General features: G+C 46.0%; 1 protein-coding gene across 1 annotated transcript in view; it reads right to left on the reverse strand.

Annotated features, from left to right (window-relative positions):
* LOC112957554 (MAM domain-containing glycosylphosphatidylinositol anchor protein 1-like) overlaps positions 1 to 16,478 on the reverse strand; it is a 26,092-nt gene extending 9,614 nt beyond the window's left edge. The window contains exons 1-4 of the mRNA XM_026051211.1: positions 16,303 to 16,478; positions 15,242 to 15,265; positions 10,439 to 10,591; positions 9,025 to 9,159 (exon numbers count right to left, since the gene is read on the reverse strand). Coding sequence (XP_025906996.1) covers positions 9,025 to 9,159; positions 10,439 to 10,591; positions 15,242 to 15,265; positions 16,303 to 16,435 — 445 coding nt within the window. The 5' untranslated portion in view covers positions 16,436 to 16,478. The remainder of the gene's footprint in view (positions 1 to 9,024; positions 9,160 to 10,438; positions 10,592 to 15,241; positions 15,266 to 16,302) is intronic.
* Between the last annotated feature and the right edge of the window lie 2,473 nt (positions 16,479 to 18,951).

The following is an 18,951-nucleotide window of genomic DNA, read 5'->3' on the forward strand; positions in this document are numbered from 1 at the left end:
AAGGGAAAGGGAAAGGGAAAGGGAAAGGGAAAGGGAAAGGGAAAGGGAAAGGGAAAGGGAAAGGGAAAGGGAAAGGGAAAGGGAAAGGGAAGGAACACACAGGATGAAACCTACCTAGTGTCATAGAACTGGGAGAATGCACATCCTGGTTGAAATGCAGCTATCCCTAGGAAAGGGTTGGAGAAGACCTATCACCCTACAGGCACTACTTCCAGCTGCAGAGCCACAGAGTTCATCCTGGTCTTTTGGGAGCTCTCCAAGCTGGCCTGTAACAATACAATACGTAAAGGTGGAACAGGCAGCAACCAGACCCTCCCCAGACTGCAGTACTGTCTTCTTTGCTGAGTTTGGATAAATAAATAGCTGGATCAGATCCTTATTTTTGTTTGTTTACAGTAAACAACTTTTCAGTAAAATTCTGCTGGGAAAAGAAGACATACTAAAGGTATAAAGTGATCAAGGAAGACTAGCTATGGTAGAGAAATAAAACATTGATTTCAACACTGTGAAGGGAAGGGATAATAAAAGATAAGTTCAGAGCTAGGAGCTCAGCAGGGCCAGAGTAGTGGGTGGATTCAGCACTGCTTCTGACTCAAACCCAGCCAGTGCAAAGGGAGCCGATTTACAGAGAGCTGGAATAAAGCCTGTTGCTGCTCTGGCTCCCAGCAAACAGGATGCTCCTAGCAAACAGGTTGCTCCATGCCAGCAGGAATTCATCACAGAGGCATCGGTCCCTCAGAGCAAGGTGGGCAGCAAAGCAGCCCTAACCCTACACTTCTTTGGCCTTGACCTTGGCCCTAATCCTAATGCCCAGAAGTGCTGGTAATGCTTTAGTGAGAAGGGGCTGGCCAGGGGGAAAACGGGAGTATGAGGAAGCTAGCAAGACCACCATGCACAGGTAACTTTTCCCACCATTCTGCAGTCAACAAGCAGAGCAAAGCACGGCTTGCGTGAGAGCTGTTTGCAACTTGTTCACCCTCTGTTTCACGAGGTGCTCAGGTGCCCCCAGGCTAACGCTCTCTCTTCTCCCAGCTTTGATAATTGACCCTTTCATCCTTGCCACCAGAGGCAGCAGGGTAACTTTGCTCAACTCATGCTCTCAGACTGAAAGCATATGCTGCACTCCGCTCCCTCCTGGCCCAGCTGAAACCAAAGTCTGCTTCATAGACACTGCCAGGTTTAAAAGAGCACAACCACCAGGCAGGAGGGAGTCTGCCTGCTTCCCTTCTGTGGACAGGCTTTGCAAAGACTTCAGTCAGAGAGGAAGGAGACGCCTATTGCCCCCAAAATACAAGTGGGGTTTGGGGGAGAGGTGTCAGAACAAAAGCCCTGCAGAAGCAGATGTATATATAACGAGGAAGGATTTGCACCTCTCTCTTCAATCTCTATTGACAACCTATTTCGCTGTTGTCACCCAATCTGTGGTCTCTCAGTCCATGAATCCAAGCATTTCAGGGTTTGGAGCAGATATGCTGTTTTGGTGCAATGCCAAAGTAGGTGAGACAGTAGGAATGAGCAGCTGAGACCACAGATTCTTCCTACTGAACTGAAGAAACTGCTCGAAATCTGCTTCCTCCTCTGCATGACTCAAAGGAGACTATGAGACATCAGTGTTCGAGGTCTGGAAAGCAGGGAGGCTAGCAGCCTCTTGGTTCACTTCAAGAGGGCTGTTAAAGCAAGTTCTGTTCCCAACTTCTTGAGGCAGAAGGGATTATAAGCAAGAGACTCTCATTCCCATTTCAAGTCTGGGAGCACTTTCACCAAGAAACTTCCTCGTGACATGCTTTGCCAGCGAGACTTGCAGCCTGGATCTGCAAACTCCAGCAGTTCAGATGTTGGGATGCCTGTCAGATCTCTGGAGAGATCTATTCGGGATATGCACACACTTCCAGAAGCCTTGGCGATGACTAATTCTTGCTGAGCATTTGGGGAATTTCTGGGAAGCATTTTAATATATGTTACTTGGGGTTGTTGCACGAGTAGTGCAAAACACTGCTGCCCTCTTTTTGGCACAGTCTAGGAAGGCTCTCCAGAGGTGCACCTGGAACACATCACACTAGTCTCCAGTAGTATGTTTACAGCATTAGGCACTCATGAAACAGTTAATGTTCCATGGAGAGAAGAGAACAGCCACCTGGGAGTACTAGGATATGYACTTAGAGCTGCCATTTCCTCTTAAGTGTCTGTAAAGTTTTGCATCTAGCAATTCCAAGGTCTGAATAATTGATGGAGCACCTGACGTCCCAGAAGACAACCAGGTTGCAGTATATCATTGCAGCTACCCAAACTTACACCCTACACAATCCAACCGAATTCTGCTGCTGTGAGCCAAGTCTGGTTAGGAAGATTCTTTGCTAACTTCATGGAGGAAAGGGAGAATCACAGCAGCTTCATGCAAGGGTACTGGCATGGTAACTCACAGCAGGTGAGCAAGACCACAGAGGATCTTCAGGGGCATATGTGAATGAATCTGTCAGCAATCTGTACTCATTGATATCCTTCCCAATACATTCTGAAGGTAATTAACAGAGCATCTGCATTAATATAAAGACATCACAGAATAAACACAACATGCAGCCGACCTACTGTTGAATCTCTTTCCCTGTTCTCTATGGATTTTTTTTTTTGCCTTTATATGCCATGTTCTTAGATTTGAGGACAATTTAGACCCATGTCTGCAAACTGTGTAAAGCATGCTGTTGCTGACTAAACCTCCAGATAGGCTGTAGATCCATATTATTTACTGGGCTCTACTAAGTGTAACTGAAGGGAGTTCTCTGCCCTACGTTATCTGGCAAGTTTGATTACATGATCTATTGGCCCCTTCTGGTCTTAAAAATCTATAGATCTGTGGCTCTAATCCAGAGCCCACTAAAGAAAAATGATGACTTCAATGACCAGAGATTCTGTAACCAAACCTACAGAGCCTGAATAACATTGTACAAACGTGTAGCTATTTTGCCAGCTATTTATAGTCCTGCTTGTAACAATGTTATTTGAGAAACTTATAAAAAAATGAACAAATCACATGCTGAGGGTCCATACCAATACAACTTGCTGTGGACAAAACATTCCGGAAATATGCATTTATCAGTGGACAAATCCATAAAGCCAAGAACCTATCCAAACAACTGGGAAAAGAAGGGGTTAAAAAAGGCTGATTTTTTTTCCATTACAAATTGTTCACTTAGCTCTAACTGCAACTTGTTTTCAAGAGTCTATAGGGAAGTGAATCACTCTCATTAGGAGAATCAGCCTTCCCTCTCTCACTCCAATGATGTCATCTCTAAAGAACAGTTGCACTGCAGACAACGGCATGGATTTCAGAATTTACGTATTTAGACATCAGGAAAACTTAATATCTCTGGTAAAATGCAACTGACTCCAGTGAAGGGACTGAAATCTGTATGACCACATGTGTGGTGCCATATTTTTAAGCAAACAGAATGCATTTGTCCATGAGGCTTGAGTGGGATTGAGGGAGCTAAGCTGTTGAATTTTGCAAAAAGAATCCTTCAAGATTCAGATCATTTTTATATTGCCATAGCAGGCACCTCTGTGTGACCTAACAGTTCTCAGTAGTCTCACTTGTCATAAACAAGAGGCAGCCACATGAGAAGCTCCTCCTGCAATCATCCATCATGACCTCAGACATACCTTTGTGCCAGTTGTATTATTTAAGCTGAAGAAATAAAGAAACAGTTCAGCTCGTCAGGTCATCCAGCTCTATATTCCCTAGTCAGCAGGATGGGTTTAGTGATGACATCAGTGTAAGCGGACTCTTTATGACCCAATTCCCTCCACTGAACATCTTGCAGTTATTTTGAACTTGGATGCTGCGGCAAGTGGTCTGATTAGGACTTGTTTCTAGCGACTCAGACCTAAAATCCCTCTTATTCAAACCCCAGAACTGCCCCAGCACAGTCTCTCATGGTAGTTTTCAATTTTCTTGGAAGCTACCCAAGAAAGGTAGCTCTTGTTTATACAGAAGTCAGACCCCACTTAGATGGCACGATCAGATAAGATTTCTGTGAATATGGAGCTGAAACAGCAGCACCTTTAATTCTCCAGGAGCTTCATAGCACCTGAATTCATATCRGAAAATTCGTCTGTTTCCTAACTTCTGGGAGAAGTGGCTGTAGGAAGTCTGTAGCACTGCGAGAGCAGAAAGTAAGTATGAAGTATAAATCCTGAAGACAAAAGCAGGGTCTTCAGCCACTATGTCCAACCATAGCCCCGTTCTCGAGCCCCAGGGCCTGCCAATATTGCAGGGAGATAACCCTGGACTACGAGAACTCTTTCTTCCCAACCTTCTCTGGGGCCATACTTCACTCTGAGTATGGGTGTAGACTTGCCAAGACAGTAACTATCTCTGTTAAAAATACAGCAAAAATAGTTTGGAAAGGGGCTATCAGTGAGCATCTTAATCAGAAGGAAGTCCTGTTTGGATGTATCCTACACCACTCTTTGGTTGTAGGTACCCCCATGAATAAGTAAGCTCTTTATCCAAGTGTTTTTCCCATGAGCATGGTTAGTGGCTCACAAGACAGGGAGCAATTGAGTTAGTGATCACTGAACCATGCAGACCACAATGGCAACACACACACACACACACACACACACACAAAAAACATTTTAAAAACTTCACTGTGTCTGAAATTTCCTGCTCCCTCCCAGCAACCTTCCTCCTGGGGACCAACACTGAAAGCAGCTCTTTCCGCAGGGTGTGTGTGAGCATCCTGCCATGGACTGGAGGCTGTTGGGATCACAACCTGACTGCCACTGAAGTAAGAGACATGACAGAAGGATGTCAGGGAACAGTGATGGGAGCAGTCTATCAGAGATACACCAACAAGCTGTCTATTCAAATCATGTCCCTCCCAGGCAGCCTGCAGGAAGTGAGGAAGAGGAGGTGTGTGACAGCTGAAGAAGGGACTCTCAGGGTGTTCCCTAGACTCACTAGGACAACTTGACAAAGAGACTTTATGTATTTGGCGATTGGTGACTGCCTGCTATGGCAAACCTCTCCTGAAGGAGAAAGATGAKAAAAAAGTAACTCCTCATTCGATATATCTGTGCCCGCCCCAGGTACCCTGGCTTTACATGTTTGGTGGAAAGTAAATTTCTTCCCTTTCTTTCACACTGATTTTTATGTTTAGGTTGGCAGGACCATAGAGCAAAGTGAATGCTCACTCCAGAAGGGGCTGGAGAAAGGAAAATCAATGACCAAATAACTCCAGAAGAATGGGAATTGCCTCTGGGGAGCTCCCCTTTACCCTGCTCTCTCATCAGCTGAGAGATATTCAACATCACTACGCTCTGTTAGTCGCTGAATATTTTATGCCATGGCTACAAATGCTCCATTTGTATTCTGTTTCTCTCTTTCGTCATATCTATTATAAACGAGCAGTGTCTGGGAACTCTCCTAGGGAAGATTTGCCTGGATGGCTATGGATATTTTATAGTCAAATTGTGAGAATAAACCAGCTTTCAAGTTCTGTAGAGAGAGGAAGAAAGGTAATAAAGGGTTATTAAAAAAATAAATAAATGTCAGGTTTTTATAGGGCTTCTTTTCATAGTGACAGAGAGTCAGATGGCTCCATGATRGAGATAGAGCTGCTCGGAAAGGCTTGGGCTAAGAGATATGCTCTCGCTGGCTCTGTCTGCCAATGGGACCTATCTGATATAGATTTACTATATTCTGGCAAGGCTGACTTGGTTGGCATCTGGCTTGGTCACACTAGGTGGACACGAGGCGAGCCAGGAACTAGGACTGGGTTTGCAAGCAGCATGGACATATGCCTGTGTGGGAACCAAGGCAAACATGGCCAGGGCTTTAGCCATCTTTGCTCATATCATCACATATGTGATATAGCATGGAGGCTTGCATGTAATGGGGACTCTCTCTCCGTCTGGGGTCTCTTCCAAATGGGTGCTAAACGGGTGGAAATGAGCCGAGAAACTTGCTTTGCCCTCAGCCAAGTTACCAGTTCTTTTGGGAACTCTGAGAGGACTTCAGACACCAAGGACATCAAGCTAGGCAGCATGCAAGCAGGCTGAAGCTTTCTGGCTGAATTCCACAGCTTTCACACAAGCAAAATGAGTCAAAGAATAAGGAATATGCACAAGAAATGCAGAATGATCCATTAGATGTGTTGTTGGAAAGGAGCGTGTGCCGAATACAGATTGGTTTGTGGAGATGTAGGGATGAAGAGAGCTGCCAAAGATAGAAATCCTCCATGATTAATAAGTAGCATAGTGGGAATTATGAAAAACGGATAATTTTAGGGTTACCAAATCATAGTATCTTTTCCTTGAAAGGTCTCAGCTTCACTCTGGTGTTCTAATATATCAAAGAGAAGCCTGAACAATTAGAGATCATGACTGGCCCAGTAAGAAACTCCAGAGAAGATAGCAAATACAAGGGACTGAATTGCAATTTGTGTGGTTATATTATGGGCTCATGGACTAAGCCACATTTTCAACAGGCCAAACTTTTTCTCATTTGTTTCTCTCATACTCTGATTCTGTCTCATCAGTCTAATTTTAAAATAATTTATTTGCTCTCAGCTGAGCAACATCCACCCTGGGAAATCATCACACAACATAACATTAAACCATCTATACACTTCACACAAATTTAACAGCCCCTTTGTGCAAAAAGAGGGGAAACAGAGAACAGGCAGGGGACCACAAATCAACAGGGAGAAACCAACAGATATGAAAGGTGCTTGAAGCTACTGAATGGAAAATGGTACTTAGTGGCTTTCCTAGGTCTTGAAGTCACTGTATCTTTTGCACTTAGCAATTTGTAGGTGGAACAAACGAATAAGAACTAAAATGCTAGGAGCCAAATATCAGTACTCAATTTATTCCTGAGAGCCAAATCTCTAAACAAACCATCACATGAGAGCTATCAAACAAAACTCTCTTCCCAAATTGAGCAAAAGCTGAGAGGACTTTTTTTTTTTTTTACTTTCTTAGTGAAATGTGCTATATCTAAAGGAAACAGAACAAGTGGAGGCCTCCTACACTTCATCTTTCCTTATCAGTCTATTGCATTCCTTCCCTCCATTGGTCTGTGCCACTCTTCCTTGCAAAGAAAGAATGAAATCTCTTGTAGAGATGTCAGGAGAAGACATGTAGAAATTAGGCAGCAGAGCTCACTGACTACACTGGAAAACTGTAGAGAACAAGGGAATGTGCCAGGCAGCATCCCAGGCCGGACTCCGTCAGCTAAGCACGTCCAAGAGGTCCAGACGGATATGCTCCTTTCCCAGCTCAGCCTGGCCTGTACCCTACATGCAGCCCTGTTCAGTTGCTAACCACCAGCGATTTATCTAATCCTGGTAGGYGCCACCATCCTGATTTCTTCTGCCACTTAGACTCAACATAACATTCCTCAAGGCTGCATCCCAAAGGGGCGGTAAGGCTAATACACTAGCCAATGGGCCTCTGAAATGAAAGAATGACTGTAAGTCAATCATCTTATCCTATAAATATGTGGACAGCCCGAGAGCCCTTTGAACTCTCCTGACACAGCTGCGGCCTGCACAGCAGGATCTCCCCTTGAGCAGGGACGCATCTCAAGGTTACTCCTTGAGGTTGAGAGACCCCCCTTCCCACAACAGATTTGTGGTAAGTGAACATAGCGCGCTCTCTTTAACTTCACTTTGTAACTGTGCACAAGAACCCTTAGTCATAAACCGTTGACCAGGTCTGGGGCTAGGATTGGATCCAGCCGCACCCAGACTCCTCTCAGAAGGAGCCTGGAAAGCAAGGGGGTCCAATCTGAACCTCGTGACCCAACGGGAGGGTATCCCAAGATAATTGTGTATTATCTTGAGCCTCCATGCAGTGAATAATAAGTGACCTTGCCATAGAATCTCGGGAAATCATTGTCCATATTAATAAATCCTGTTATTATTTCTTTCATACGAGTGAAGTGCATTTGTCACTCACCCCTGCCACCACTCGTTCCGTGACACCAGGCCTGGTGTCAACTGGGACTGATAAGGATCTTCCTAAACAACCTGCAACTGCCATCATGAAGACAGTACAGAGCAGCTCACATGCAGAGGAAATGCAGGAGTGCAGAAACACCACCGACCTAACTGGACTCCAAATGCAGAAGGCAAATGTGAGTCCTCAGTGCAAAGAGAGAGATGGAGACCTGCTCAGGGAACCAAAGTCCAACCCTTTCCTCCCTGCAAGCCCACATGCTTTCAGTCTGGCCCTCACTAAGRCAGGAAGATCATAGATTTTGGAGCTTAACCTCTCAGCTTAGCCACATGTGCACAAGGTTGTGATGACTAGCATCCAGAGCCTGATCCGTCCCAATGACATTAACCATGCCAAGACAGAGAGATGTTAATTAACCCTCTTTATTGAAGGGCAGACACATTTCTGCCTGGGCCCTGATTTTCCAGTCAGGCTGCAGTCCAGCAGGTGATTAATAACCCAGCGTGCTTTGGGAACAGTGCATCCATTATTCAAATTAATGAAATTATAATCAAGAGGTGACGAATTAGCAACTGCTCCTTGACTGGCTATGGAAACTCATTAGTGCCAGGCACTTCTGCAGTGCTCACAGCACGYGTAGGCTCGCTACTAGAGCGGAGTCAGGCAGAGCAGACAGCCCCCTCAGCCCAGTTCTGCCCTGGCCCGTGTTCCCTGCCCACCACAAAATGGTTGCAGTCACCACGGCATGCTCTGGTCCCACAAACCCTCTGCTCCCCATCCTTTCTGATGGACATTCCTTTCAGCTTATGCTCTGCTATGGAGATGAAGGTGGCTATAGGTAGGAGTCAGGGAAATATGGGTATATATATGCACAGTGCTCCTCTTGTAGAGGGCAGGAAGGCTTATGCTAGAGGAAGCCCAATGCAGAGGGGAAGGGGCTGGTGACTAATTGCAAGACACAGACCTGAGAACAGGCTATTACTGCACCCAGTCCTGCTGGCATGGAGTGCAAGGGGACGAGAGTTTGAAGATAGCACTGCCCCTTCCCCAGCAGGTACTCACCAATGTGCTTCCCATACATGTGGTAGTAGAAGGAGACACAGTAGTACTTCGCAGTAATGTTGTAAAGGGGGCTGATCAGGCGGGCTTTGTCTCCTGTCACCCGGGGCCGAGATGCCTCGATGAACATATAATAACCTACAGAATGACAGGGAGAGGTGGAGACAGGCAGTACACATGCAGTCCCCTTCCTTGATATTGATGGAATGGCAGTTGTAGGGAAACAACACCTCCTCTGAGAGATATGGCCTTGTTCTTCTCATCAGCTCTACACAGGAGCATGATCCCAGCCAGTAATACTCACAGATTCTCCTTAGGTGCCTCACCTGCCTCTGAAGCATTTAGGAGAGAGCAGGATAAACGGCTGTCAGCACATGCAGCGTAAGCACATGCAGCAGGTCAGTCCCTAAACATGAGTGCACACATCTGCCTGGGTGCAAAATGAGCCTTTCTCCTGCACCACAAGAAGCCCCAGAGCTCATTGTTCTGTGCAAGAGGGGAGCCCAAATGTGAAAGGAACTCAAAAGAGGACAGTGAAACCAATCTTGTTTCTAACTCATCTCCCTCAATCAGAGGGAGAGAGGGTCCAGTATATCTGACCTAAACAATACTGTTTTCTACAGAAAAAAAAACGAAGTAGTTGTTAACAGCACAGGGAGGAACAGATTAGCTATTTAATTTGTCCACACTGTTTTGCTTGACCAGACTGGTGCACTGAACTCTATTAAGAAAAGTGATTTCCTTAGCTGGCCATTGGATATTTCCCATTTGTTCAGGGTCCAGAGATTTGTGCCTGCATGCAAATTGAATAAAGGGGAAAGTAACACCCAGAAAGACTGAAACATGTGCTCCATGAACAGTCACTGTGAGGAACGGGCAGTGTCAGCCTCGGGGAAGCCAGGAGCCAAGTCCCTTCTAGCCACGGGTGGGTCATTCTCACTGTCACCCCAAGTGGCAGTGCCTGCTCTTTCATGCTGCACCTTGGTACTGAGATCTGATTGTTTACTGAGACCTTCTTGGAGCAAACAGCTGCACAAACCTGCAGGGCCATTTCTAGGTGCTAAAGATGTTTTCCTAATTGTTTATCCTTTTGTGACTCAAAACAAGCATCAAATGGCATAAGGGCTTTAGGCAGCAGACAATTAGCTGGTAACTAATGCWCCTACTATTCCATTGAACAAAGTTGTGGGTGTTTTAATTGCGTGGGTGTTTTAATGCCAGCCAGTAGCATGCACATTAACTGCCTGCCCCTGCRCTCTTTGCAGAGGAAAAGCAAGACTACAGATCAGCACTTCCCAGCTCCAGAACCACAGGACTCCTGCCAAATCTCTGGCAACACAAGCTGTGGCTTGTGTCTTGCCTCTACAAGGACATGCCAACCCCAGTTGAGCCAAAAGAAACCCAGAAGTCTGCCTACCCTCTGGCGTACCGCTGATATCTGTGGGGGGGCCTGTGTTCACAGTTCGCTTGGGGTTCTGGGTCAGGGCATTCTGGCGGGTCCAGTCAAAATTATCCATCTTGTCTTGCATGAAGCCACATATCTTCTCGTCCTCAAAGCGGCAGGTGTTATCTGCAGGGCAGGAAAAGGGGCTGGTTAACTGCTGCTCTTTGGACCTGCTCCTCAAGATGACCTTGTTTCTTGGGAATGGCATGGAAGAGGGACAGGACTGAGACCACACACAGCACTGCTACATGACCACTGCGGCTGTGTGTCAAACCAGGGCAGTCTCTGACTCAGGAAGATACTGAAAGGGAATATAGCCATCTAGCATGATTATGGAAGGGCTGATAGGGTAGATGGATGCGATGGTTTGCTACTGGGACCAAGCAGAAAGATTGATTCTACTGAAACATCTAAGAAAGCAGGTGTCTAAGGGAACATTTACCCGGGGAGGGTAAAATGAGCAAGGGCAGCATTCTGCCAAAGCAGTGAGAAAGGCAGCAATCTCACCTGGTGGGCAGACAAAGGCCTTCACTGACATCGGTTGTGCCCCATGCAGTAAGGGGCTGTCCATGCATCCCGCACACTTGTTCTGCTCTAAGATCAGTGGGAAACAGTGGCTTCTGCCAGCAGAGCACAGCCAGAAGGAGCTCTGCAGGGCTGGCCACTTAGCTGCTGATTAATCCTGGCAAAGTGTTTCCCATTCAACCCGCTCATTTCTAATTAGCATCCTAATCCAAATTATCCACTTCTCTGTAGTTTGGAGCGCAGGGGGATACTGCATCTGGAGCTGAAAGAGGAGGGGGAAGCAGAGAATGGACAGGGCAGGATCTGAGGCAGAAGAGCCACAAGGACTCGGAGCTCCTTTCCTCCCCAGCACAAGGAGACAGAAAGAGAAAGAATGCCACTTCCAAGGGTCCCTTCCTGGTCCTCATGACTGAGAGGAAGGAATGCATGACTGGTACCCGACAACCACTGGTGCTCAGAGGAGAGGATGGAAGCCAGAAGCTTCTGATCTGACACTGTAGGCTTGTCACTGCTGGACCAAAGACAAACATGTGCCAGGCTCCAAGTCACAGGATGTTGCTTGCAGTTAGGAGAGTGTTCCCTCTGCTATGACACATTTGTAAGAAGTCCCTCATGTCCACAGGATGAGGCTGTCTAGCAAACMGGACTGGAGAGCTCAGAAGACTATAAGAGGCTGCTTGCACTGCTATACTCAAGACATGGGGTGTTATGTATGTGAAATACAGATCTACAGATCCTTAAATGTCAAAACAGCCTTAACAACATCCTTCCCTCTCATGCAGGGGCAGTCACTTCTAGAAAGCTGTGCTTCCAGTCCAGAGCATAAAATGGGAGATGAAGCCAACTTCTTCACTTCTTGACCACACCATCAGGCTTTGCATGCAACACCATTCACTGTGCAGGCATTTATTACTACAGTGTGTTGCTCCTCAGTTTGGGATCACAATGCACTTTGTGACAACTAATGAGCAAGTCTTTTTGGCCTCTCTTTGAGGTAGCCCTGCCTCTCTGTCTTTATGTCTGCATAACATAGAGGGAAAGAGATGCATGGAAGTATGGAGAGGCATGTTAAAGGTCACAGTAGCCAGGGTGAAAGCCGATACAAAAACAAAACCCAGGTGTTCTGACTTCTGGTCCTTTGGTTTAAAATAAACTACAGGAAGGAGGAAGCTCTCACTTTTCTCCAAACTGGAAGTGGAGGCAGACCAGAATAACTCAGCTACATTCAGTACGGTTGGACACACAGGCACATCATCACCTCTGGATGGTTATAAGCAAGGCTCACTGGGACAAACCTGGCAGATTCAACTGGAAATAAAACTTTTTAATGACCTGCTGTGTCTCAGAGGCCACAATGGCAATCTAACTGTTGACCTCTGCTGCATGAAGCAAACCCTCTTTCAGACTCTCACCATCTGCCAGGGATCCTGGCTCAGCACGGTGGAGCAAAGGAACTTTCCTGTTTAAAAATTAAATAACAGGTTTAAATATTGAACACAGAAGTTGTTCTCTAGATTGTTAGAGGCGAGGTGGAAGTGACAGGGGAGTTAGTTCCTCAAAGGCTGGAGTTAGTTTGCCTTCACCAAACAGATTTCCTTGGCAGGCTTTGCAGTGGCGGCAGCTCGAAGTGCAGAGCTGTTTGCTCCTGGCTACAGATACCTCCCTGCATTCCCATGGGATAGACCCTCTGCCATGGCTATTAGCATTTCTTGTTGCTTCACCTTTCCGGGAAACATAATGGAGGTTTTTCATTTCATATCCTTAGGGGGAAGGCATCCCTGGCCCTGAAATTCTGTCTGCCAGATGAATGCATGCAAAAAAAATAAAAACCAATTCTAGTTGCAGACTATCGGTGAATAGCAGATGAAAGATTGAATAAAACTGCCTTCATCATTTAGTTGTGGTCTGACGGCTGAAACACTAGCTAAGAGCACTAGGGACCATGCTCCAAGCCTGACAGCATTTCCCATGGTATGTTTCTGAAAATTAATGACCAGTAAGGGAAGAAATATAACAATACCATATTTGCTGGGGTCATATAATCCCCATATTGTAAAGGGGAAAATAAAGCAGATACCTTAATTTCCCTWTCTATAATATGGGGACTATATGATATAGTCAACAAGATTTGCTATCATGATACAAAGAATTGATGTCAGTTACCTGTTCTAACCTCAGCTTTACACACACTTGCAAAGAATGGGCAGCTTTGAGGAATTCAGGTCTAAATTCTAGGTTCACATCTCTTTCCCTTTCTCTTGGGGCAACAAGTTCAGATTCTGTTGTACTAGGAGGTATTATCAGAGACAGGACACATAAGCACCACACAGTGAGCCATGAGATTAACCCGTAACAACACATCTGGTACCAATCACCTCCCACTCCACTTGTCCATGATCCCAAAATGTTTAGCACTACACACAGCAAGATTGGAGAAAAAAAAGAGAAAAAAATATTCCTGCTCTGGAAGGGCATGACATGCTAGCCAGAAAAACAACAGCAATTATATATGGTTTTTGTGCCCTCATCACCAGAACCAGGGAAACCAAATCACTCTCTGCCAGGGAGGTGGAATACAGTGTGGGACAATACTGCAGGTTTGGGTTAGAAGTGAAGGTTATATCCAAAGGAAGCTGCAGGGGAGATGCAAGAAGGGCAGAATACATTTCCTGGCACTGGAATTTATTTATGGCACCAAAATGATCATAGTTATTCTAAGAGAACTTTTAAGATAAGTTGCTTTCCTAAAACCAGACTGTTTTTTAGGATTTACTGACAGCCTTACTGCTCATTTGTAAGTGTTTGAATTTTTCAGTGTCTTTTGCTCCCTCCCTCTGCTTTTAGTTTGCTTTTGCCTTTTAAGCTCAGCACCTGGCTCTGTAACCGTGCCACATGCATGCCTGCCCCACTGTCATTAACATCTTATTAGTCTAGGAGAGAAAATGCATGAAGAAATAATTGTATTAAGTGACTCTCAGAGTTTGTAAATTAATCACCATTGTGACTGCCCTTGGATCTGGTTGCCAGAGGCATTAATCATCTAATCTTCGCCTTTCACTCAAGAGCCCTCAATGCCTGCTCCCAGAACTTGGATGGGCAGCCTAGCGTGAGGATGCCTTTGTAATTCTGTCCCAACACTCTCCCCTGAGAATGGAGGAAAGGCAGGAAGCCAGGGAATAAGAGACAAGAGCAGGGATTTCCATGCTGCCGGGTTGAAAGGCTGGGAACTGAGCTGCGGCCAAGAGACAGGGTTGAGAGTCTTAGGCCTCATATTCCACTGTTCAGTGGGTCTGAAAGGAAGTGGCATCCCGCTAAAGCAGATGTGGTGGCTGCAACTCCAAGGAAATCAATCAGACAATGTAAAGTCATGAACTCAGACTGGATGACTCGTGTCAAAAAGTCCTAAGCATTGGGGTTACTGTATATAAATGCAAGAGTGGCTGAATTCTCCCCTATCTTAGGCAAAATTGGTCTAGTCATTTTGGTCTCAAGCTCTCAGAGCAACCCTGGTTATCAGTCTGAAAGGCTCTGTTTACAAAGACCCTAAAGAGATCATTACAGTTAGGATCCAATCACCCTGTCATTACCACTTACTACCATTTTTTTTTGGTGGTGTAAAGTAGGTGGCAAAAGGCCAAATTATAWAGCTCGGTCCCATGAACCGTGATGCTCCCCTTCTCCAAGTACCAAGGGACAGATCTTGAAATCGGCCCCCAGCAACATATTCAGTGATTCCCAGCAAGTCTTCCACAGAGAATGTTTAGAGAGGACTGGGAGATGGGAAAAAATGAGGAAAGGGGAATAGAGAATTAGAGCCTCAAAGACCCTCCAACTCTATAAGAGGCTCTTGTTCTCAGACAGCATTTGGGACATCGAACTCTCCTCTAAGTGTACAACTGAAAGAGCCAGCCTCCTCTCTGTGGTCTACTAGCAAGGTGTCTGCCCATCTCTGCCCAAGAGCTTTGTCTGGGCTCATATCCAACAACCAAAGCAAAGGAACTTTGTTTCATCTCCTGGAGATCATTCCACCACTACTTACAAGACACTAGCAAACCATCACGTTTTTGCTAAAGACCTTTCTGAGATGTTGTGTTCTCTGCTCTAACTAAATGGAAACTCTAGGTCCTCAGAAAAGATGACCTTGCATCAGAATATCAGCCTGCTTTGGCAGGAATTACTTGAAGATAACTAATATGGAAGGTTACTAATAGGCATTAGAGGAAAAAAGAAAAAAAAGATATTGTTGCTTACCTGTTGGGTTGGGGTAGTTGATTGCTGGAAAAGGGAACAGAAAAACAAGTCAGAAGAGATACTACACCTTCAAATCACAAAGTCTGAAAATAAAGTGAACACATCAATAAAGGTGACAGATGCACCAATTTCCTGGCAGTATCCCTATGAAAGAGCTATGCATAAAGCCTCAATGTCTGTCTTGGTGATAGAACAGTATGTCAACTGATCAAAAGGAAACACATCTTAAGAAGAAAACCCCATGCAAGGGATGATGCCTGAACTGCACTGGGATGCACTCCTGGCATCCTAAGCAGGATCTTTCTGAAGAATCCATTGAAAATTACTGCCTGGTATCTATAAAGGAAATAAAAGCAATTTGAGACACTGTGGATGCCTGGGGGAACAACTATCTCTGGGGACATAGTGCATCACATAACAGGACAGAAGGATTGTATAAAATCATGCAAACATATTGGGAGAGGTCTGTCTGCTAAATGTCTCAGTGGAGCAAGGAAACAATAAGGTTGTGGGAACAGGGAGAGTGAAGAGCTGCTGGAACACTAGGAAAGGAAGCACATTCAGTGTATTTTAAATGGGACAATCTGGGATCCAGGGTATTAGACAGAGCTACAGGTATCTAAGTAATGAGGAAAGGAACTGTGCATTCATCTCTGGAAAGAGTTGAAACTCTCTGAAATCCTTTTGTGGACATGTGGCTTGTATTTAGTGCTCACTAGCTGTACCTTAACAGCCAAGGTAGCATAGGAGATATCAGCATCACCTGACTGGGCATTTGGGGGTTTCAGCAGACAATCTGAGCCAGAGCTGCTGAGTGAAGCATGAGCTGGAGACTGATCTTCAGAAGTCTGATCCTCAGAAGTCAGTGTCTAGGGCTCTGCATTGATGGCCAAAATTTGGCCGGAGGTGAGAGTACCACACCATAAAACCAATGGAGGAGAGAGGGATCCACCCAATGGTCACAGGAGACAACCTCTACACACACGCGTGTGCCTAGGCCTGACCCATGGCAGGAGGCTGGGGTCTGCTCTCGTAGCCAGGACCGAGGAGGAGACACCTACGTTCCATGTACCGGATGATGCGGGCAGCCATATCTCCAGCCCCAAAGCTGGTAATGGGTGTCAAGCGAACTTCATAGCTTTGAGGAACCTTCAGGTTGGGTAAGATGTGCTCCAGCAATAGGCCCTTCTCCATTTTCTGCACAGGAATAAAGGTTTGGACGGTGCTCCTCTGAGCCAGCTGCAAGGACAAAGAACCCACAGTGTTAAGGGAATCCTCCGACTGGTAACCTGAGAGGTCCTACCTACTATATAACATCTTGTTTCTCCCTTATCCTGATTTCGGACTGCTGCTACTTCTTCCTCTGTCTGCCTCCAGCCCTAACATATGTGACCTCAAGTTCAATTTGAGAAGCAGTGGCTGCCATTGGGGAGTTTCCTGTTCACTTCCAACATGTCCAGAACTCATCTGTTCCCTTGAGTTCATCTCCACAGGTTAGCTGGTGTTCTCTAGGCAGGAGTCAGGACAGGACAAGATCTTGCTGTGTTACTATGTGTGGGACAGGCACTGGTCTCTGGGTACTCTTGTCTCCAGAGGGTTCTCACAGTGAAGAAGAAATCTGAATCTGCCTTAAACAGATCAGGGCTCAGGCTGCTTGAGGAACTGCTTTTTGTACCTTCCTCCTTCCCAARCAAAAGGAGACAGAGGGCTGGGAACAGCTCCTGTACCTCACTTCATCTCTGTGAATTCCCACAAGGTACATGGGAGGAATCCCATAGAGGAGGAGCACAACAGTATCTCCAGGAATCAAGCAGGAACTTGGCACCAGGTTGTTGTCAGAATCCATTCATAGCAACAATACCCCATCTGCACATACACAAGCTGGGTGCTGATCCAGCTGGCACCCCCCACCCCTCAGTCCTTCCATCTGTCATCTTGTTGTGTGGATGATCTGCCAAGCGAGAGCAGACTGGGCTACCAATGGCGGCAACTTCACTTGTGCTCATGAGCACCAGACCAGCGACAACCTGGGAGAAGAGGACAGGGTCATAGGCCAGGAACAGGAGACTGGAGTGGTAGGATACCCAGCACAGGGCACTTTGGGAAGTGGAGCCTGACTAGGGAGTCGGCAAAAGCTTCTCCTTACAGGCTGCCTCCGTGCCTGGGCACTGGGAAGAGAGCCAGCAAACAGGAGGTCAGGATCCATTTTCCTCATCTAGCCATAACCTTTAGAAGAAAAACAAAACAGGAAATCAGACAGAAGCCAGAGGGTAAGATTCAGACAGTGTAAATTCCACTTCAACTACGAGTTATGTGGAATTTAGGTGTCTAGAGCCTCTGGGAGCAATGCAAAATCTCTTATTCTCCCATATCATCTAACCAAACACCTTGCATTCTAGAGTACAAAGCTCTAGAGGCCCCAGTCAGGTCTATGTTCACAGGCTCATGGGTTTAACCAATAAACACCTGATTCTCACTTCAGCTCTGTTGGGTATCACAAATGCAGAAAGGCACCTATACTGACCACAGGTGGCCACTGTCTTGCTTCCTAGAAGAGACCTGTTTCACTGGCAAATGGACAAAGCACACCCGGCACTTGGAATTTTCCTCCTGTTGAAGCACGGGAGAAAGGTTTTGCAATGCTGAAGAGACAGAGAGAGAGAGAACAAGCTGGACTCAAGTTCAGCTCTAGCCCTGTAAGGATGTAAACTGTATCCATGGTCACTTGGGGAAAATGCATGAGGAGGAGCAAGAAAGGAATCTTGGATTCTCCCCTTCCCTTAGGGCTTCCTTTCTTCTCAGGTTGCTTCTCACAGTAAGCTCAACACCTATGTGCAGAACAAGATWCCTCCTCTCTGTAAGACCATCTGTCCCACATCCAAAGAAACTCTCTTCAAGAAAAATCCGTTAGGCCATCAAGAGACATCTTCATTCCTGTTGAGATGGAATTACAAAACACTTGTGTAGGCCTACTGTATAGAGAATGTCATCAACTTCATTTTACCAGCCTTAAGAGAGACTGCAGCCCTGTGTCTGAGCTTACATTCCCATCAGCTCCCACCATGCAGGTTACAGCTGTGCTCAGAGCCTGTCAGCAAAATGCCTTGCTGAGAGTCCAGTTACATGAACACAAGGGGTGCTGGCCTGTCTGCTACCAGCAATGATTCACAAACCTCTGTCCATCAAAGATGATGCCTTTTTCTCCTGGGGTAGCTGGCCAGTCTTTCTCTTTTGCAAAATTCTTTAGAACCAATTCTTTTCTCAGACATGCTGTGCATGTTCAAGCTGTACTCAGCCAACCTTGTGGCTACCAGTAAGACTGCCCTGCTCATATCCCTATCACAGCCTGTACAGTCGTGATATCCTGAGAAAACTGGCCTCCAAAAACTGGTTTTTGGAAAGACTGACCAATTTTGGCAAAGAATAGAAAAGGCCTCACCAAGCTGTCAGGGTTCTTTGGAGATTATCTGGTCCGAATCCCTGCTTAACCAGGGTAAACCAAAGCACTAAAATGGACTTCACCATGTCCAACGGGATTTTGAATATCACCAAGGGTGGAACGCATTTTCAACCCTCTACTTCAATCCTGCTGCTGACTTCATTCTCCTGCTCTGGGTCTGGGTTCACTCTTCTTCCATGCTACTCTAGTGTCTTCTTTGTCCACCTCATTGCAGCCTCCTTCCTCATTCTGATTGTACTGGCCCAGTGCT

The sequence above is a fragment of the Nothoprocta perdicaria genome, unplaced genomic scaffold (genome assembly GCF_003342845.1).
Source record: "Nothoprocta perdicaria isolate Ctin4 unplaced genomic scaffold, notPer1 scaffold_73, whole genome shotgun sequence".
Taxonomy (NCBI): Eukaryota; Metazoa; Chordata; class Aves; order Tinamiformes; family Tinamidae; genus Nothoprocta; species Nothoprocta perdicaria.